Source organism: Neopelma chrysocephalum, unplaced genomic scaffold (assembly GCF_003984885.1).
Source record: "Neopelma chrysocephalum unplaced genomic scaffold, ASM398488v2 Primary Assembly neopelma1_44, whole genome shotgun sequence".
In the NCBI taxonomy this organism is placed as follows: Eukaryota; Metazoa; Chordata; class Aves; order Passeriformes; family Pipridae; genus Neopelma; species Neopelma chrysocephalum.
Window position 1 is genome coordinate 23,007,650 of NW_020897703.1, and position 22,143 is coordinate 23,029,792.

Genomic DNA, 22,143 nt, shown 5'->3' on the forward strand with positions numbered 1-22,143 from the left:
GCTTTTGTTGTTTTTTTCACATAAGAAGCAAAGAAATTACAAAGTCTCAGTTGTGTTGGGTCAAAATGATTCACCAGTTTGTTGAGGTACACGCGAGACAAATCCCGCCTTTGCAGTAAAGGAGGCTGTCAGGCTTATCGTGATATTGAAGGCATCTAGCTGGGGCATCGCAGCCTGTCTCCTGGAGTCTTCAGGAAGCCAAACTTGAATCAGGCACTAGCTAATGTGACAAATATTGTTTAAAATAACTGCTCATCATTTTTCTTTCTCTTATTGCTGCAGTCCGGCATTCAGCTTCCCCCACCCCCTTAACCCTGTGACGTACCAGCAGATCCTGACCCAACAAAGAGGCCTGAGCTCAGCCTTCGGACACACTCCTCCCCTGATCCAGCCGTCCCCGACCTTCCCCCCACGGCAGCACATGGCAGTGATCTCGGTCAACCCACCACCAACACAGATCAGCAACAACAGCAACTGCATCTCTGACTCCAGCCAGGTAGGAACAGCTATCCTGGTCCTCCAAATGAACACTGCCCTTCATGGTGGCTGTGGGAGTTTTACCCATTCTCTTTTTACTCGCACTAGCCCTTTACGTTGCTTTTTCTTTTTCCTGGCTACTGTTTCTGAACTTGCCAAATTTTGCATCCACATCCCTTCCTTGCACAAACACATACCTACCCATGCAGAAACCAAAGGCCTTGATCCATCAAAGTGTTGAACACGATATGCAAAGTCATCTCAGGCAGGAAATCTCCTTGAACATGTGCCATGTCCTATTGAAATCGAGAGAATTCAGCACATGCTGTAGTGTTTTCCAAGATAAGTACCTGAGCACTGTGAATCAAACTTCATCAGTACCTTCACCAACTCCTCCTCCCTTTTTTGTACTGATGTGAACTATGCCAGTGGTCTTTATCTTTAACAAATAAGTGCATCCTACATAGAACTTCTTCACATTTTACTTATTGTTCCTTTTTTTTCGGTAGCTTCTGTCTCAGTGTATCCCTGCTGTTGATTTTTACTGTTAAATTTTGCAAAACCAGGGGGCCAGATTTTGAAAACTAGGAATGCCATGATGTGTGTGAAATCCCACACCTCAAATGCATCCTTACAAATACCTGTGAGCTTACCCAGGCACATATATGTGTACACAAGCCCTCCACATGCACTGGATTAGTGAATATGTCTAACACATTCTTAATGATTTTTCTTTTCCACTTACATTCCTTCAAAGTTTAAATTGCAGTCGCTTTTCTCCCCAGAGACTTATTTCACCTTATTTCACACCCATTTCAAATTGTTGTTTTAGTTGTATCATTCTGAACTTTTCAGACTGGTTTATTGTTTTAGGGTTTCTCATGGTTCCTGCACTGCAAATTCTGTTTGTTATTGCAGGTTATTTGATTGATTGGTTTTGTTTTCTTCTTACAAACTGGCTACCAAAATAATATGGCTGGCAGGAGTTCTGCCTCTGTTTAATAATTTGCAGGACCAATCTTGAGCAATTAGCAAGAGTATTGAAAATATTAATGTTCCAATTTTATGCACATACAATGGGATGTTTTTTCTCCTGAAGTTGTTCTCATTTTTTAAGAGCTTAGCAAAATACACACATAGTCTTTCATGCACTCAGCATGCCAGAGCCCTCATACATAACCAGAGCCCCCTGCTCCCCCCCGGAATTCATTTTCTCAACAAATCATTTCATCACACTGAGAAATAAAATTGTGGCTTGGGTGGAGGTTGTATAAGGCTTGGGTGGCTTTCACATGGATTGGATTGTTCTGAAACAGTGCAGCAGTGGTGAGGCCAAGCTCACTGGTGAGCAGAAAATGGGGCTGCCCTTGACTCTTCTTCCCTCTCTTCCATCCCTCTGCCTTGCACAAATGCACACAGGCTGGTTTTCATATGAAACCCAGGGCAACAGGCCAATACCCTGTTGTGCCCTGCCACTCCTGAAGTTCATGCTGCTGCCTGTCTCTCATCCCAAACCCCAGTGCCATATCTTGCCTGGTTTTCTTTCCTAGAGCAAGCAAAGCAGCGAGTCAGCCGTGAGCAGCACCGTCAATCCAGTAATTAACAAGCGCAGCAAAGTCAAGACTGAAGTCGAGGGCTTGCCCCCAGTGTCCCCAAACACACAGGTAACCTCCCTGGTGCGAGACATGTTGTGTGGCTGAGACAGCTGGGTCTTGTCTTTGGGAATGATACTCTTGGCACCTTATGCTGCAGCTGGAAGCAAGGCAGCAAAGCCTGCCAGGCAAGCGAGTGTCTCCTGGATCGTGAAGCCCAGAAAGGTACAGGGCAGAGCTGCAGTGATTGAGTAAATATTCGATGGGTGCCTGGGACTCAGCTTGCTGTTGCTGTACTTGGATAGAAAAAAAAAGAAGAGAGGAAATATACCAAGTGTGATAATTTAAAAATCACATCTTGAGTTTTCTGTGCTGCAAAGCAAGCAGTGTTAGTGTCTCAGAGCAAACACAGATTATGAGGGAAGCTTGCATGTAGGTAGAAGGCTTGCAAAAAAAGGACAACTTCTTGATTCAACAAGGAATTGCTCCTAGAAACATCCTTTACACTGGTGACACAACATTTGACACCAAGAAGGGCCCAAAGGCCTTTGCTTTCTTTCTGGAGCTCTGTGATTGCAAACTGTTTAATGGCTGACAGTATCCATCTGACCGTTCTTTATCACAACTGTAAACTATCAGGAGTGCTCTGGGCACTTCATTTTCATGAAATATTAGACCGTGTTATTGTCAAGCGAGTGGAAGAGTTGATGACAAATTTCTCCTTCTGCCCTGGTTCAGGAGCAGGTCTCAGCATGATGCATGGGGACAGCAACGTGTGCAGTCATCAGGGGGCTGGTAAAATTGATGAAGATAGCATATCAGGGAAAGATAAACATGCTGTAGTCAGCACGATTAGGGCGAAGAGGCACCTCTCTGGAGCTTTGAGTTTAGGAGTGCATCTACACACTGCTGCAAAATCACAAGCCCCAAAAAACCAATCTGGCCACCACCCGGGCTACTAGGGCAACGTGTTTATTTCTTGCAGCAAATGAAAAAGTGTTTGAAAGCTATTACCTGCTTTGTCAAAGCATGTGTAGCAGAGGAGCTGTGGGACAGACATCTGCTGGCTCAATGGCTGTCATCCTCTGTTCTCTGCTCCAGTGCAAAGCGATGTGCACCCAGCCTCAGGGAGTGCTTGGATAGTGGCAGCCTGGCTCACCCCTGCAGCCCTGCCCCAGAGTTTAATCCACTGGGTCTTATAGGCACTGAAATTAGCACTGAAAGAAGTGGGAGAGTTTAAAGTGGTGAAAGGAGATTTGATTGGAATAGCAAGGTGAAATTAAGAGTAGGAAAATGCATGCTGATCATCTAATAGTTCCTAATGAGGCAATATGTAAAGTAATACCCCAGGGGAAATGTAGGCTCCACGTCTTGCAGCATTTCAGTATTGACTGGGAAATCACTAGAAAGTACCATGTAAGAGACAGCCCATTCTTGGCAAGGAGGACAGGTTAAAAAGCTGAATGTAGTGGGTGTCTCCTCTTTGGTCTAAGCAACAGCAATTCATTAAATTTGGGAATTCCTTTTCTGCAGGAGACTGTGCTGAAAAGTTGTTTAACAGTCAATTAGGTATTGACTGATTCATTTTTTGCCAACTATAAAGCTCATCCTTCCTAAAAAAAAGCATGTATGTGTATGTTTTGTTTTGGAAATGCTGCATTGGAAACGCCTCATGTGAGTTGTGGTTTGGGTGTTCAAAATCCTTGGCCAGACAGTATCTCCAATAATGGCTTGTGCTCTAAAAAAATGCAATCCAGACAAGATTTGTGGGACACAGTAGAGCACCAGGCATGAGTGACCTGAGTTACTGAGCTCTTACAATGCCGCAAGAACTCCAGTACAAGATTCAGATTAGCATTGAACTAGCCAGAAATAAAACAAGTCAGTCCTCTTCAACAAATAAAATTGTTTCAATTCCATTTTTCCAACAGAAAGTATAAAATTTTGGCAAAATAAGATTTTTAGTAGAAAATTACAGTTTTCTAGGGACCACGCTTTGCATGAAGACAAATGTTTCAACAAAAATAATGCTCACAACTCAACCAAATAGGAATTGCAGGAAAAAGAAGCTGCTATTTGAACTTTCTCAAACTGTTACTATGGGCTCTCATATAGTTTGAATCTCCAGAAGTCTGTCTGTAAATTACTACAGTTTCCTGTCCCAAAAGCCACCTTGCAATACTTCTTTTTTTAAATTAAGAGCTAATTAAAACAAATCTCTTCCTCTCTGTATCTAAACTTTTGAATTGAAAAGTCATAGCTGGCATGTAAGTCATGAGCTAGTTAATGAAAATTGTTGAACTTTGGTACAGTATGTCTCACTTTCCAAACCATATAATGCCATTAAGTCATTAATCACTGCAGCTCCCCAGGAGGCATTTGGAAGGTGTTGGTGGGGAAGGAGATGGCAGCCAGATAGATTTGTTTGGGCAGTCCAGAGACAGTTTGAGATGGGTCTGGCTGTGTCTGCACACGTATGGGTCCAACTGGAGAATCAGATCATGAGGAACAGTGTCTGCTGTGGTCCGTCATCCCAGATGCTCCTGTGTAAATCTGTCCTGCAGGTGGAATGTTTTGTTCTAGGCAATAGTAGTAATTGGGAAGTAGGAAAGAGAATGAAGGAGGACAAAACATGCAGGGTTTTGTCTTGCTAAATTCCAACCCAATATTGGCTGCTGATTCCCTTGTCTCTAGTGCAAGTGTCTGATGCATGCAGAGCTGACAGTTGTCCTTACTCTGAATTGTACTAATTATGTTGTGTGTTACACTGTTGTGTAGTTGCCCATGCTTTAATCCTCAAAGCGGCCATAACAAAAATCTTCTGTGCTTCATTTAGCACTGAGGAGCTGGCTAGACAGAGAAGTTAAGGAGAGAGCTCACAGCGTGCTCAGCATTAAAGAAACTCATTTATGAGTCCAGAGTTCCTGGAGCTCTGTTCTGCAACCCCAGCCTTCACTGGATTTTGCTCAAGCTTCCCAAATTTCACTCTCAGAGAAGTGCTTTGAGAGCTCATCACTTTGTCCCTGTGGAGCATCCTGCAGGCATAAATCTTTGGGTAAGGATTAGGTATCATTTTCTCATCTACTAAAAGATGCAGAAAACAGAAACCCTCTCCCCAGCCCATGTCAGGTGAGTGTGGTAACCACTAGGCTCTGAGTCCTCTGTGGTTTCTTCATGCTCATGTTTCTCCACTTTGCCCAGATCAGAAGTTTTGCTCCAGCAAAGAACACAACCAAAGGTCAAGAGCCAGCTTTTTCCTTTCTCCAGCCTTTCCTGAGACTACCCACAACGTGGCTGAAGCCAGGCATTGCTGTGGTGATGGCTTCGGGATGTTTCATGTCATGTCATTAACTCCGATCCACTTCTACCAAAACTCTGTAACTCTTTATTTCACGGTAATCATGGATGTTATGTAGCCAAAATGAGCATGGTTTTGTGATCAGTTGATACCTGCCCTGTAATCTATGAGTAATGGAGGAATTAAGATGAAAGAAGTTCACTTATACAATGCACTGTTGTGTGTTGCAGGAGCATCTGACAGACCTGAAAGAAGATCTAGATAAGGATGAATGTAAACAGGAGCCTGAGGTGATTTATGAGACTAACTGTCACTGGGAAGGGTGCACGAAGGAATATGACACTCAAGAGCAGCTCGTCCATGTGAGTAATGGTTGGGAGGAAACCCCAGCGATAAATTTGGGTTTCTGTGCACTTGTCCTCATATTTTATCACTAGCTGCTGTACAGCCAGAGCTCACCCTGGGAGCTACTAAAGGTGCAAATCAGAGATACGGTGTGTAAACACTGCCAAAGCAGGTCGCTGCTCCCCGAAGAGTTCAGCTGAAAGAAGCCTCTCATAGATTATGTGATATTGCTCCCTTCTCAGCTGCTGAGGCTGCAGTTTCAGTCTCCCTTGTGTATGGCCCAACGACAGAAGGCTCTGTGCAGAAGGGCCTGATCAGAAAATGGGGAAGGGGGCTGAGCCTTTCCCTCTTCACTGGCCATATTCACTGAGCTTTCCCATGTAGCTACTCCAGCACTGGGTCAGGGATTGTCTGTGCTGTTCCCAGTCCTAGTCCAGACCATGAAAGGCTTTTATGCTGCTGTGACATGACCTGTGGGGCCATATCATTTAAAGGCTGTTGACCTACTCAGCTCATCCCTCACACAAAAATAGAGCACTCTAGAGTTTGGAGACAGGTTTCAATGTCTCCATCAGAGTCTGAAATACAGAAAGTGGGTTGATTTTCTAAAACTTGGGAAAGAGTGCTTCCATAATCACAGTGGTGTCCCCAAACCAGTGTCAAAACTGCTCTCTGAAGGATCCCCAAACCAAATCATTAATCAGATTTTCAGTTCTAATTAATTCCAAGAACCTTTTGTATGCTTTGCTTCATCTGGGAATCCACCGTTCAGTTTTCTTTGGCTTCTGGGGTCAACAAATCCCTCATACTCAGAGCACGTGCCTGTGAAATCAGACATTACCTTCGTCTAAGCCCCATCCTGCCCTCAGCTCAGCACCCTGCCAGTCGTTATTTTGGCTCTCTGGTGTGAGCCCTTTTTATGAAGCCAGCCCATATCTGCAGGGAATTCACCAACCTAGCAACCCTAGGCCTGTTGCTTGCAGCTAAGTGTTGGATTGGGCAAATTTTGCAACAGGAGCTGCTACCTTCTCCTTTTCCTTCAGCCTTTTGCTGCTTGTCTTAGCCAGGCTCCCAGTCTGCCAGGGGCCACCGATGTGCAACTCACATGTAGCCCTCTTCCTGAGGGCTTGTGTCTGCTCTCACCCTTTTTTATATATCTTCTTTTTACGTATGTTTAGATGCCACCAAGTAGGCATCAGTACCATTTGCCCAAGTTCTGCAGACAAACATTATCTTAGCCCAGAAGGACCACACTCTAAATTATAATTTTGGGCACGTGCTCTTCTTCCATCTAAGACTAGTGCCTGCCCACCTCTACCAGAAGTCACTGGTTCAGTGCAACAAGTCCTTGAGTATAGGAAGATTTGGAAATGGTTTTCAAGGCCAAATGAGTGATAAGGTGCTTAATGGGTTGCACATTGCATGCCATGGGGTGTTGCTTTTCTGGGGTTAAACCACAGCAGCCCTGTCAGATGGGCTGAGCTCACATTTGTCCAGCAGTTTTTGTAAGAAGAACTGACTCTGCCCAGAGCAAAGTGCAGAGCACCAGGCAGCTCAGCAAAAATTTGTTTCCAGAAAACAAACCAAAGAAAAACATTCAGTGAAATATCCAAGATCCTAAATTTGGACAGTTATAAAAATGGAGGCTTCTGTACTATGATTACTAGCAATGTGGGGTTGTGGATTTGGGATGCCCAAAATACACATGGAAATGAAATACAGATGTTGTGGGCCAACTTCTGAGAAGGTGGCATCTCATCATGCATGGAAAAACTCTAGTTTGTGTGCAGAGCAAAGTACCTGGCCGAGCAGGGTCTGTTGCCCACAGACAGAGCACAGTGTGCTTGTGGGAGAAGTGAGTGTCAACAGGGAGCTGCAGGAGTGAGGATATATTTTTGCAAGCACTACTGCTGCTCCCAACCTCAAAGGTCACACTCAATTTGAGAGAAGTTTGAGAGAAGCCCAGGCAAACCTCCAGCCAGGTGGGGACCATGGAGCTGTAGCTGAAGTGGGTTGAGTTGTGCAACTGCTCCTCCACCACGTGATGGGAAGCAGATGTTGCCCAGACAGTGAGTGAATAGTCCTGAATGGGGGCTACAGTTCCCTTTCCATAAATGTTCTTCGTCTGGCCCAAGCAAGTCCAAATGGGCAAGCTTGTGCTCTCTCTCACTACTAGCACTGCCTTGTGTAGTCTTAGTTGCAAGTCAGACTCCCACACAAACAGAGCCTGGAGACATATCTTCCCAGTCTAGTCTGGGCATGGTTTAGCATGTCCATGGGTCTCCTGGGAGGTTCACCAGTTTTCCACAATCTGAGGCTAAAATCTCACACCGATGCTATGTAATAAAACCAGAACCATAGGCAGCAGAACTCCAAACTCATACGAAACCTCTCCCAAATGCAGCCTCCCCCGACTCTCCCAGCATGCAGTTTTGGCTCTCAGTTTTTACCAGTAGTGCCCGAGAGACCAGCTGAGCCCCACACACCTCCTCTTGTCCCTGAGTAGAACTGGGACCCCAAGCAGAAGGTCCCTGACCCCAGGATTGGATCACAACACACAGAACGCTGAGGCTGGATTTGGCTGGGACTGAGAAGGCTGATGATTCTGTTTTAATGTACTTTTGTGTCCTCACATTGCCTCACCACCCCGAGAAAATCTCATCCCAAGCTGCAAAATGTGTGCCTGGCCTTGGCCGGGGGGACAAAGGCGGGGGCTGGAAAAAATCTCAGCACAAAAAAAGCCAAAACCCAAACCCAAAGTGGTTTATTTTAGGATTTCCTGTCAGTGAATGTCTACTGAAAACACAGGAGCGAGGACAGGCATTATTTTTGGCAGTGAGACCCCATTCAGAGAGACAAGGCCGCCGCGGGAACAGCGCTGCCGACAGACTGGTCTCTGGCTCTGCTTATTTTCAGCAGAGCTTCATCTGCCCTGAGCTGGGAAAAAGCGACTCTTCCTCCCAGGGTGGACGAAGGCACCATTCTGGGTCTGGCTTTTCAACACCCCAGCACAGGATTTCATGGACCAGAGTAATTAGCAGTAATTGATGCAGCCGAGCTTTTGCTGGCACATAGCTCGCAGATGCTGTCATTTCCTGCCAGCCACCAGCGCTGGACAGCAGGTGGATGTCTTGGGGCCGGCGTATGGGCTAGTGTGCAAGTAGGCTTAGAAACATAGAATCATTCAGGTTGGAAAAGACCTTTAAGATCACTAAACCCAAGCGAGGGTTGTCTCCTCCTGTCCACCACCCTCCAGCAGCTCCCTAGGAAAGTGTCCCAGCTGCATAAATGCAGCACAGCAGGGTTCAGCAGAGACAAAACTTACTCTGTCATCTCCCTCAACGGTGACATCAAGCAGCTGAGGGGGACACTGAGAGGGCTCCTCTTTCCCTGGCACTGTGGGTCCCCATTGCATTTGCAAACCTCCCATTTATAGCTGCTTTGGAACCAGTGTGCTGAGTGCTATGCACCTTCTGCAGGACACACCAGACCACGGTGTTGGATCCTGTGTCCCTGGTGTTATCTGTGCACCTGGCACCCAGGTGCAATGCCTGACCACAAGCACTGGGTAGGGAACATCTGGCTTTTGGAGCACTGTGTGTGCTTCGCTGGCATCAGCTCTTCCAGGCGTGACCTGCTTTTCTTTTCTCTCCTACCAGCATATCAACAATGATCACATCCATGGGGAGAAGAAGGAGTTTGTCTGCCGCTGGCAGGACTGCACACGGGAGCAGAAGCCCTTCAAGGCTCAGTATATGTTGGTGGTGCACATGCGAAGGCACACAGGAGAGAAGCCACACAAGTGCACGGTGAGCTGGCAGGGACATATGGTGCATCTCACTTGGCAAATGGGATGCGGGACTTTGGTGGTCACAGAAATGTGTGTGCAGACACAGGCATGGCTTCAAGTAGGGCTCTAGCAGGGTACCCACTGGCACCCGGCTCAGAGCCAGTCCTGGGTTACAGCTACTTGCAGGTTAGGCCCTCGGGACAGGACAAGAGGTCAAGGAGTATGGTCGAGATGCTAATGGGCAAAACTGCATTTCCTTGGAAAAAATGGTTTCAGACCTACCAGAGAGATCTAAAGCAACTCAGGACAAGTCACTTAAGGTGGAAATCCAGACAACTTAGTTGCCTACATCAAGGAAAAAAATCCAGTAATGCCACACTGTGGGGAACCACCTAGCCTTGGTCATATCTAACTTGATATCACCCACTACTGCTTCTGGGACTGCGAGTTTCCCTCACCCACATACCCAGGCATACACACAAGCCTCCTTCCAGCCTGGGGATCTAGGCCAACACCTCCTGCTTCTTCTCTCTTAATCCAGAGGTGAAGTCAACTCTCTGTGCTTAAATCCCAGGAGGAGCCCAGTCCCCAGATTTTCTGCATACCAGCAGCACTGTCTAGTGTTAAACACTGCCTGAGGAAGAGCCTGGGGTACTATTTTGTATCTCAGCCCTGTGGATACATGGGAGAGCTGGGCTCTAGTCCTGCTCAACCTCAAGACATTAAAGCCCATATCTGCCCTCACAGCTGGAGCCTCCCACCCCACTGCTGGCTGAAGTAGGGCAGCCCAGGATGCCTGATGGGGGGCACAAGAGGGAAGCAAGGTATGAAGTTTAGTGGCTGCGGTCAGCTGGTGGGAAAGGAGAGGTGTTTACAATCTTCCTCCTCATATGTTTGAGACCATTTTCCTCCTGAAGGTGATCCATGTCTTTTGATATCCTCTGCTCTCTGCCTTCTCCTCCTGCCAGCTTTTCATACCTCCTCTGCTGTCAACATTACACTGTTCCTCTCCCCAGAGTCTCAGGGATGAGTCTCTTTCTGCTCACCAGATGTCTAAGCTCTCCTCCTGTATCTTCCTGCTCTTCTGCTCCATTAGCTACTTCCAGCCCTGTTCCCTCCCTGGCTGTGCCCCAGCTCCTGCTACAAATATCAGGATATGTATGATTTGCTTGCTGCATGACTCCTTTATCAATCTCCCAGCCCTGTGTTCATTTAATTTAGAGCATAAGCTCCCCTGGGGCACAGGGCCATGTCCTTTGTTTTAATCTTCTAAAGCACTTTGCCCAGTCTAGTGCTTTACCAATCTTCCTTAAAAGTATCAAGAAGTATTGATTGTTAGTGCACTACAGAGTGAGGACTAAGGGAGAATCTAGCCCCGTCCTTGCAGGTAGAGGGACTTGGAAGACAAACAGCATCAGTGACCTGCATCCTCTTCAGTGCTGTGATGGAGCAGGAAAAAACACTGCTGCACAATCCTTCTTTCAAGCTTCAGTTGTGTCACACTGAAACAGTGGCAAGGCTGTGTGTATTTGGGTCTCAAGTCATCCTCTGCCTCCTGAAGAACTACAGTCCCTCCATGTGCAATATGTCGCAGCAACTCTCCCTGGAGTACCACCTCTTTCCAAATGCCTGGGATACATGGCAGCTCTGCAGACGGTGCCCCTCTGTGGCAGAGCATTCCTTATCCAAGTCTGGCAGTGATTTTTCAAAGTGTCGTTTGTTCCAGACAAGAAGTTTGTGGTGTACATAAAGCTACAGATGAGCCCAATTGCAGCCTGGGATTTGGTCAAGGATTATTTCAACAGATGACAGCCAGAACTCCCACTGACATAATCAAATCCACACGTAAGAGTGGGAACAACTGCTTTGAACATGCACAGGCTGCTTTGCTGAGAAACTCTTATTTGAAAATGTGGCCTTAGAACTTTTGCTCTTTATAACTGCATTTTTGTGTCAGTATCCAGCAAAACCAGAATGGACACATGAGTTGCTTCATGCTGAGTTCCCTTTGTTTTCCAGCAAGAGGAATGATATATTTCAATAACTGTAAGCGACTTGAGTTACAAAGGATTGTTTGCACAGGGCAAGAGAAGAAAGGGATATACTGTGCTACCTCAAAGTTGTGGCACGTTCTATGGGACAAATGGGCTAATGAAAGTTGTCTAGGGAAGAGGAACTGGATCATCCTACCCTGACAAAGCTGTGGAAGGAATCAGCTCTTGCAGGATGTTCCTACTGTCCTTGAAGAGGTCTGGATATCTCAAGAGCAGAGCAAGTTTGCCTTATGTCCACTGTCCCTATGCTAGACCTTAAAGGGAAGGTTAAGTAATAATACTTATGTTCCAGCACAACAAAGTTATATGGGATCAGCCTGTGGCCACATGCTTCCTGGGTGTCATGGGCTGCATGTTTGCCTCACTCCCTGCAGTGCAGGCAAGTCCTGTACATGTGGAGCACAAGGAGACAGGTACTGTTGCTATTGCATGCAGTTGCCATTTTCCAGACCTCCGAACATGTAGGACCACTCAGTTGCCCATGGGAAATCAGACACTGAGCATGACCTGTCCTGGTATAGCACCAGTTTCTTCACTGGCCAAGACTCAGAGCAATGTGAAGTTCTGTCACATCTGGATTGAACTTGGTTTGAGGTGAAATCCTCCCGTTCTGGGACAGGGCAGGTGCAGGGAGGGAGGGAGGAGCCTCCAACCCAGCCAGAGTGGAGGGTGGCAGGACTTACATCACCCGTAACCTCACCACGTCTCCCAAGCTGCTCTTTCTCGTTGTGTGGGCAGCTGGTTTCCTTCCAGGAGGAAGGTTCCTGGCCTGTTTTGTCATCCAAAAATCCATCTGTCTTCAAGACTGAGTCTTGTTTTTTAAACTGGTAATGTCAGACAGCCTGACCACAGCATCCTCCAAGAGTAGACCCAAGCTGTAATTTGGGAAACTTCAAAGCTTGCTAGATTTCTGCTTTTGTGTTAGGGAACGGTCTGCCCTTTCCAGTGCTGGTGCTAGTGAAGTTGCAAGGCTGGTCAAACTGTCGAGTAGCTGTCAGTTCCCTAGGTGGGAAGGAGGGGGCCTCTGTTTCTCAGTATGTTAGCTGCAGAGGGGTGGCAGGAGGGGCTAAGAGAGCTCTGGGAGGAGTGGAGGGGTGTTTAACCCTGCTGGAAAAAAGAGTCTCTTGTTGAAATGTCAGGTGGGTACCCAACAAGGAGCAGCACCTTAAATATGACTCACTGCTGAAACTCTCAGCCTGCCTAGGGAAGCAAATTCTCCCAACAAAGTGGATGTTGTTCCCTAAAACACAAGCCCTTTAAAGGGAAGGAAAAAAAGAAAGAATGAGAAACAGATGAGAAGGGTTTAGGCAGGGGGAAAATCAAATTTTTCTGGTTAATTAATCACTCCTCTTGTGTTTTTTTTATTTTAGTTTGAGGGCTGCTCCAAAGCCTATTCCCGCCTGGAGAACTTAAAGACACACCTGAGGTCCCACACTGGAGAAAAACCCTATGTCTGTGAACATGAAGGCTGCAATAAAGCCTTTTCCAATGCCTCAGACAGAGCCAAGCACCAGAACAGGACGCATTCCAATGAGGTAAGCCTGGGCTCACCGCAGCTCAACGGAGGGCTTTTTTTAAATTTTGCTGACAATAAACATACACTTTACACACTGGACTCATGTAAAAAGAAACCTACTGTAATGAGAGGTTTTTCTTATTTTTTAATGGGATTTATTTTGCTGGAGAGCCAGACCACATTAGCTTTATATTTATGAAACCATGTTTGAAATCATAAACAGATGTCGAAGTATGCAAACTTTTTAATCGACTTTGGATATTAAAACAAGCATTTTCCAAATCTATAATTTTTAATAGCATAGATAGTATTGTACAGTTGTGCATGTGGTGTTTAATATTACTGTGGAGCAGACTTGTAGTAATATAACAGCTACCTTGGATCCTGATGCTCTGGAAATAATACTCCCTCCATTGTTTGATGTACAATGATAGAGCACAATGCAATGCTTTGTTAACCTTGGATAATTAAGACCCACTATTAGTAGTTGCGGAGCAGAGGAAATTGCCTTTATTGTAACGCATGTGATGGTCTGTTGCAATCAACCACAGCCGACGACTGAAATTTATATTACCACTAATTAGCTGACAGGGGAAGAAAAAACAACACTCTAAAGTTCTAATAGTGTTTTCAGCCATGAAGAATTCAGTCTATAGCCTAATTTGCAACAGTTAAATATAGACTATTGGAGAATGGAATGCAGTTGCCACGGTTGACAGCTTTTTGAAGTGATGCTGTGTCTACAAAGGGCTTGTTGGGAGTATTTTTATCTCTGGCTTATCAGTCAGTGATAACCAAAGTGCTGTGGGTTTCAGAGATTCTGTTGGCATCAGAATAAGGACTCAAAAGTCTAGAATGCTCTTCCATGCTGTGTGATGCTGAGATAGACCCAGTGAATGACCAGGGTCCCGGTGTTGTTTGAATTGGTTTGGGTATGAACCATCAGGATTGTCCTCCACCAGTAAGCCACTTCCCCAGCAGGACACAGGTTAAAATTAACCCATATCCACACTTACACTGTGTAGTTGGCGTTGTTTTAAGGCTACACTGACCTTGAGGCCAGGAGGGACCAAAAGACATGCAACCTTTCGTCTGCTCAGCAACCTGCATTCCCAGTAAATGGTGTTTGACTACAACATCATTTGCTCTATGTTAAGAATTCTTCCCTGGAAAGGTAGGCAGCTGTGGTTTAATCTCACATTTCAAGTATTGGAAGTTGCTCATTCTCCAGTCCTGGATGCTTTCTCTGCCTTTCTCCAGTGCTGGATCCAGTGTCCCTTTCATTGTTGCTTTCATTGTAGCTCTGAACTCTACAGTGTTAAGCTGTTCTTCGTATTCTTGCCCATAAACTGAATCAAGCCCCTGAAGATTCACATTTCTGCAGCATTTTTTCCTGCCCTTAAAAGAGATTAGCATCTCTCTTCAATTCCTAAAGATTCTCATGTGAATGGATCAAGAGTGCTGGGTACAGACTCATACAGCCCAGTTTGTGCACACCGAAGCGATATGTGAGGCCATAGATCACTTGAGCTCAGGTCCCTAGAGCTTTACCAGGATCCTTCCTAGGCAGGGCAGAGTTTCCTGTCTGTTGAGCCTGATAATGAATTTTCATTTTGGCTGTGTTATTAAATGTAATTTCTCCAGTGGGTTCAGTTTCCAAGTGATCCAGATTAGGAGCTGCACTGGATCTGGGATGACTCCTCACTGCATCTGAGCAGAGCTTGGACATGCTTAAAAGTCTGTTCTTTTGGGTTCCCCTTGTGCAAGAAGGGGAGGCCATAGGGCAGGAGTATCCAACTTCATGTCTATTGCGGACCCTGATCTAATATGCTGACACTTGGCACAACAAGTGTTGTTGCTTTCAACAACACAAATTTAAGACTCAGGTAACAGATAGGGATTTTATCCTCTGCTGTTGCTTCCCCTGGAGGATGCCATAGCCTTCTCAGGTGCAGAAACAGCACAGCCACTAGTGGAGGATTTGTACCAGACCAGCTGACCTTACCACGGGAACTACATGTCACTGCACGATCTTACATTTTGCGATCATGCTCCCTCCTGAACTGCTGTTCAGCCCTCCTTGATGCAGTACAGACATGCCCCAAGACTTGTGGGAGATCTGTAGGCTGCATATAATAGCTCTCTGAGCCATATATTTGACACCCTCTTTTTGAGGAACATATAACATGATCCTTTGCAACAGATGGAATCCCTCATGGCAAAGCTCATCACATTGGGCAGCAGGCCCAGGCGAGTGTCCTGCATCCAGCTGTGGCCATGACCACTGGGTTAGCAAACTGCACTGAGACCTTGGCTCACAAAACCACACAAACGCAAAGCAGAAGTTTGTGGCTGTGACTATTTCCCATTACCCATTGGTAACTCTATTGTGGTTCCTAGCTAGCTACCTTCTAAATATTTTCCTTTGCTTGCAGTGTTTACTTGGAATACACCACAGTTTCAGATTAGTCATCGAAGTCTCCTCTAAGGGGGAAGTTCCACATTCCCTGTATTTGTCACTGTCATTGTGTGACAGGATGTAGGTGTGTAGTCCAAACATCCTGAAGTTCAAGGCTGGGGATATATTACCACACTGGCTTTTGTTTGATTGTTGAAATGTCATAGACACTATTTAATTTTAAATTTTCAGTCACTATTTGAGTTCCTTCAGGGGATACCTTCAAAGTTACTCTTGAGAAAAGGGCTTTCATCCCATGACCACTCTCCAGTGCATACACGAAAGAGTGGCATGAGTTTATGGCCAGCCAAAGGCTCAGAATGACATTTTCTGCAACTCAAGCTGAACAGGGGTAAAATGCAGAAATTCAGTTCTACCTAGTGCTTGGGGAATTCTCCAGTTCTCCCACCCTAATGAGTATTACCTTGTATGTGCATGGGAGTAGGAGGGAGGCATCTGAGAGGTCTAAACTGTTGACTTCACTAGGGCATACACTGCATTAGGTGTCAGAATCTGGATAACCCAGGGGACAGATGAAGACATGCCAACGAAACAGCAGTTGTGCTCAGTTCAGTTGCAGGATGTATGGCCTGACGAAGAGCATGATTGAATCCCCTTAGGTGGAGTGTCTGCTGTCCAAGCAATAGTGATTACATTACCCTAATTTTTGGGGTCTGAAAAATCAGAACTATTGAGCCTAAAAGATTTTTGAGCTGTTTATGTACAGGGATTATTTTTAGCGCGTGTAGTGGGGGTTGTGTTCTTTGGAATATAGTTTAATAGCAGCAATAATATTTCTATACTGCTTGTCTAAAAGGTTGCATGAGATTTTTAAGCAAACTACTTTACTTTTTGTGCTTTGGCTTATCCAGCTTTAAAATATAATAAATATTTACCTCAGTGGGGTGTGATGAAGATTTAGCTGGTTTGAGAGATGTGCCAAGATCAGTCAGGACGCATGCTTTTGAATAAAAAACAGGTTTTTAGTGTTTTTCAAGTGATTGCACTGGTTTTCTGCAAAGAATATATGCTCCTTTGTATTTTTTCACTGAAGTTCCTGGACAAAATTACAAAACAGATTTTAAAAAAAAGAATAGGAATGGTCATTTTGAGTAGCCTTCAAACAACATCTGTTTGGTTTTTCTCATGGACCTATCCCAGTGCATTGGCAGAAAAATACGTAGAGTAGTTGTGAGGCTGAAAGCAGAACTTGTGATGAATTCAGAGCTTCCAGCGCAGCAGCACCAGCTCAAACAACTGCAGCGCTAATACACTTCGGAATTGGAAATTCAATAAAATGAAAAAAGTTAAAAGAAGAAAAGTATCTGTTTGCTGACTTCTGTTTTCAGAAGGATGGCTTCATCCTTGTTTTCCTGTGGCAATCAATGATTCATGAATTCAGGACTAGAGTGCTATCGTCTGAAAAAAACATTGCATGCCTGTGGTTTGTTTTGCACAATAACAGATTTCAAGGTGACAGGTGCTGGAGTGGTATGATAGATTGAGTAGGATGAATCCAGTCTGGCTTGGATTCACTGGAATTCCATCAGCCAGAAAAAAAGGTTTCAGACATTTTCTTGGTGTAGACCCCACCTTAGCAGAGAGAATGTGTTATACCTACTCCCCTACATCACCTCCCTCCCATCCTTAATCAGGAAACATTCCTGTGGCCACCCAAGCAAATACATACATAGGAAAGTAATATTAGGGAAAATATTTCATGATTTCTTAGCTGTCCTTTAATCCAGAACATGAAAACAAGAAGTTTAGCCAACATGAAATAGCTGGCCAAGTCTGTGTGGATCAGCAGCAGCCCATATATCACATCTTCAATATCGCAGTCTTAGAGAATCCTGTGGAGCAGATGCTCCACATTTTGCTGCTGCCTGCTGCTATGCTCATTGTATTTTCTTGGCCCATACACTGTACCTGGAATATTTGGGCTTATTCTAAATATAACCCAAGATTTGCTTGTATTGACAGAAACCCTACGTCTGTAAGATCCCTGGCTGCACGAAGCGGTACACGGACCCCAGTTCCCTCAGGAAACACGTCAAGACAGTGCACGGACCTGACGCTCATGTCACAAAGAAGCAACGCAACGATGTTCACCCAAGGCCACCTCCGCTCAAGGAAAATGGGGACAATGAGGCGAGCGCCAAGCAGAGCAGCAAGGTGTCAGAGGAGAGCCCTGAGGCCAACAGCACCACGAGGAGCATGGAGGATTGCTTACAAGTCAAAACAATAAAAACGGAGAATTCTGTGGTAAGAGCAGTTGCTCTTGGCAGAAATGACATGGTCCCAAATCTCTCTGGTGCAATGGGGGCATGAAGCATTTGTATGCCATTTATGTCTCTGGGTAGGTGCCCTTCACCATTCCTGTTCAAGTCCAGAAATGAAGCTGCAGGTCAGGGCACAGTCCAGTACATTTTGCACCTTCCTACCCAGCGTCACAAATTCCTGCCCTCGTAGTCATGGGGGCCGTATGATGCCCAGTGCTGAGCTTGGCCTTCCTGTGCTGTGAAAGTGGATAAAACTCAAGTGTTGTGGTCAAATGAGCTCTACCTACCTCACCAGTTTAAATTGAGCAACAGCCATTAGGGCACAGATTGATCATCTATCTGAACACTTCTTGAAGCAGAGGTCCTGGTTTAAGCAGTCTCTTTTCTCCTCCTCCCTATACCCTTCACTGTTTTTCTTTCCAGGCTGCTGCTGCTGCACAGCAGTTTTGCTGGCTCAACTCTGTTGTAGGCTGTCTTGAGAAGCCAGTAGGGATAAAAGTAGTTGTTTTGTTTTTGTTGGGTATCTTAAAGCAAGTTCAATTCCTTGGTTCTGTCCACTATACACAGAAGCACAAAATCGCTGGAGTTGGCAGGGATCTTGAGATCATGTGGTCCAACCTTCCTGATCAGTCAGGGTTGGCTAGAGCAGATTGCTCAGGAGTACACAAGGTCAGTACATGGCTCCCAGCTGCCACAGAAGATTGTAGTGGGATGATGGGGCAGGGGAGATAAAGTAGGAATAGACATGGGAGCAACACTGTGGCCCACATAGTACAGGCTTTCAGCCAACTGTAATCATGCTTTACAGCCCCAAGAGTGGCCACCAGCTGAACCAAAGACCATTTATCAGCCTTCTGGCCATTACAGCAGCTCCACTACTGTGTAAAGTGTTGAGTTCAAACACATTCAAGCCTCTTCCATCCCATACAGGTAGCCCAAACCTGGTGAAGGAGATGGAGTGTTGCAACACAGAAACCACTTTTGATGTTTCTTTTCACCTTTGAACCCAAAGTTCTGATCTGCTGCACCAGCTCAGAGTGGGACAGGGTATGGGCTGGATACAGCAGAAAAGACCTTCACCTGCAGAGGAGTGTTCCTATATTCTCCAGACTTCTCACTAGAGCTGAAAAGACTTTGAGCTCCAAAATATATTTTTTCTTGATTTGAATCCAGGCTAAAAGATTGTTATTGCTATGAAAAAAAACATGCCCTGGAGCCACAAAGATTTTCTCAAAAGAGTTAGGGGATGTGTTGTTGAACAAATTACTAATGAGCAGCATTTTTTCAGTTAGGAAAAAATTGAGTATTTTCACATCCAAAGTGTCTCTAATTGACTAAAGAAACAGTTTACTGTGATGAGACTCTATTACATTACAAAAGCTGAGTGTGAGAACCACTGGACAGAATGACCTCTCTCCAATACTCTTCTTCTGTATGTTTTGATGGTTTTCTCCTATGAAAACACGAACACAATGACAGGTCCCCACCCTGTTTCTCCTGAAAGTATGGGGTTGTTTTCCTAATGCTCTGTGCTCCCAGGGTTCCAGCCAAGCCATCTTGCTGGCAGCAGGGCTATGGGTCAGATGTTTCTTTTCACTGTCCCTACCCAGCACTGGATACTTCACTTGTGCACATCTAACAGGTGGTGTCTGATCTGGTGGGCCCACATCCAACTCCTGTTTCCTGGTTAAGGTCGGGGTGGTGGGAGGGGTGAGATGCCTCACTGGTTCCCATCACTCCCAGGCCCCTTGTTTTGACCCATCTTTGGGTCTCACCCCAAACCCATGGAAACAGGTGAAAAGTCTCTTCTAGGGATTTTTATCTGGGCCCCCAAAGAGGGAAGGCAGGGAAGATGGGGTATCGGAGTGGGGGAAATGTTGGCCATTTGTACTGTATTCTGCATTTCCATCTTCCTCCTTTTACTAACATGGCCTTTTTTGTTAATGATGTCTTTGTCCTAACAACCTGTTCTTTATTCCCACTTACCCTTCCTTACTCTACCTTCCTAAGGACAGTCGATACTAAGGTGAGCAAAGATATCCTTTGTATTAAAATAGCTGTATAAAGCATGGTCTCCTGTAGATCTCCTGTCTCCGTTTAACCCCTCCAGGGTGGAGGTGGAGGCATGCAGGGCAATGGGGAGGGATAGCTGATATTTGTTTTAGTACAGAAAGGGGGAGGACATGGTGCCCAACAATCCCCTTTGCCAGCCTTTTCCGATCATCACAACTTGCCATTAAATCCTGGGATTGCAATCTACCATCTGGATTGATGGGCAATCAGAGCCAGTCAACCTGCCTGTGGGGTCTGCTATGGAGCAAAGTACAACACTGCAGCACCCTGCATTCCCACCTTGGCCTAGGGCAGAGTACATTGCCTTTTCAGCACTCCCATTTTTTGCTGGAGCATGGGCCTGGAGCAGAGAGCCAGGCATCCTGTTTGGTAGGAGCAGTAGCTACCTCAGAGCAAGTTCAGACTGTATAGTGTCTGCTGCAAAGAAACTACTCAATGTGAAAGCAATTCCTAATGTAAATAAAATAAATATTTATGGTGCTTATCTGCCTTATCTGCAAGTGGGAGTTTGCAAACAGTGAACCAGGTTTTTATCTGGCTGGGAAGTTTGTCAGCTAACCTGATTATATGTTAGGGTGTTTTAAAGACAGAAATACGTGGTGTCTGAAATACCTAGGCCTTGTTCCCATGTTAGATAAGCCAGGGTTTGCTGCAATATACCTTACACAACCAGGTAACATGCTGCTTTTCTTCGAGAAACATCCATCCTTACTCTTTTGGAGGAAGAGCATTTGGTTTCTCTTCACCTTCCAGTTGAACCCACCATAGTTTTTCCAGCTGTGGGGTGCTGTCCTGACCTCCTCTCACAGGGAAGGGGTGCCTGCCTTCTTGTAGAGCTGAGATCCTACAGCAGGGAAGGGTAACAAGAGAGGGGAGAGCCTGGGACAGGAGCTTTCCTAGGCCCCAGGACTAACACTGGGAATGTTGGGCTCCTGATTTCTTTCCATCCATGTTTTCACCTACCCAACTTTTTCTCCTCTTTTCCTTCCCCAAGATGTGTCAGTCCAGTCCTGGTGGCCAGTCGTCATGCAGCAGTGAGCCGTCACCCCTTGACAGCACCAACAACAATGACAGTGGAGTAGAAATGAACATACACAGCGGGGGAAGTCTGGGAGATCTGACGGCGTTGGATGACAACGCTCCTGTTGTGGACTCAACGGTCTCTTCTGGTAATTCAGCAGTCAGCCTGCAGCTAAGGAAACACATGACGACAATGCAACGACTTGAACAGCTCAAGAAAGAGAAACTCAAGACAGTTAAGGATTCCTGCTCATGGGTGAGCCCAGCTCCACAAGCCAGAAACACCAAGCTGCCTCCCATCTCAGGAAACGGTAAGCCCTGTGCCTGGAACATGTCCTTTAGGAACACTCGAGAGTTTGACTCTGGTTTCATAACCAAGAGTCTGCCCTGGAGGAATGAGGATCATATTTTGTTGCCTCTGAGTCAGCCCTTGCTAGATAAAGATGTCAGGTAAAATGGACAGCTTGAGTGTAAACACAGCCATCTGGTCATGTGCAACAGAAACCCAGATGCTCAGTTCTACAGAGCTGTGAAGGGAGGCAGAGGTGTTGGTGTCCTTGTTTGTGGGCTTGCCCAGGACCCAGACACAGCTGTTCTCATTGTCCCAGTGACAGCCGCAAGACTGCTTGCATTTCTGTCAGCAATAACAGTCCCCCAAGGGCTAATGTGCCTCCTGGGAGACCAGTGGAGCACAGCAGCAATCCAGAGAAGACCTCCTTCCCTAATCTTGCTCTGACAGGCCTTTTGTGACTTCGAGAAATCCTGGCTATTGCCTCCATCTTCATATGCCAGTTTCCCACTGGCTGACAATTCCTGGTAAAAGTATCTCTATGATCCCTACAGTCCTCCTCTTAACTTTGCCAGGAAGTCCCAAGTCATAGTGTCTGGGTTATAATAGACCTCACAGCTTAGTATATTGGAGCTTTTCGGGTTCCTCTTGGAAGAGACTTTGAATGTGAACTTTTGGGCTCTCGGCCTCCTATCCCTGGCTGTGCATCTGTCCCAGAGAGCAGCTGTGGTTGTGGCTACATGCTGTCCCTGTGGCACTGTTCACAGCAGTCCTACTTTTTTCATACTGAGAGAAGCCCATGTGGAGACATTCCCTCAACAACTGAGTATTGGGGCATACACGTTACAAAGACTGTCCAGCAGGGACTTCTTAACTTCTCTCCACAGCCTTCTTGCTCTTTTTGCATGGACATAGAGCTGAAGATGAAGCTTTGAATTCACTAGCAGCA

The 22,143-nt window shown here is 45.8% G+C and overlaps 1 protein-coding gene across 1 annotated transcript in view; it reads left to right on the forward strand.

Moving 5' to 3' along the window:
* Positions 1 to 22,143, forward strand: part of GLI2 (GLI family zinc finger 2) — a 193,143-nt gene that overhangs the window by 165,711 nt on the left and 5,289 nt on the right. Inside the window, exons 7-13 of the mRNA XM_027678946.1 lie at positions 283 to 496; positions 2,028 to 2,141; positions 5,598 to 5,729; positions 9,372 to 9,521; positions 12,927 to 13,091; positions 17,514 to 17,795; positions 20,880 to 21,216. Coding sequence (XP_027534747.1) covers positions 283 to 496; positions 2,028 to 2,141; positions 5,598 to 5,729; positions 9,372 to 9,521; positions 12,927 to 13,091; positions 17,514 to 17,795; positions 20,880 to 21,216 — 1,394 coding nt within the window. The remainder of the gene's footprint in view (positions 1 to 282; positions 497 to 2,027; positions 2,142 to 5,597; positions 5,730 to 9,371; positions 9,522 to 12,926; positions 13,092 to 17,513; positions 17,796 to 20,879; positions 21,217 to 22,143) is intronic.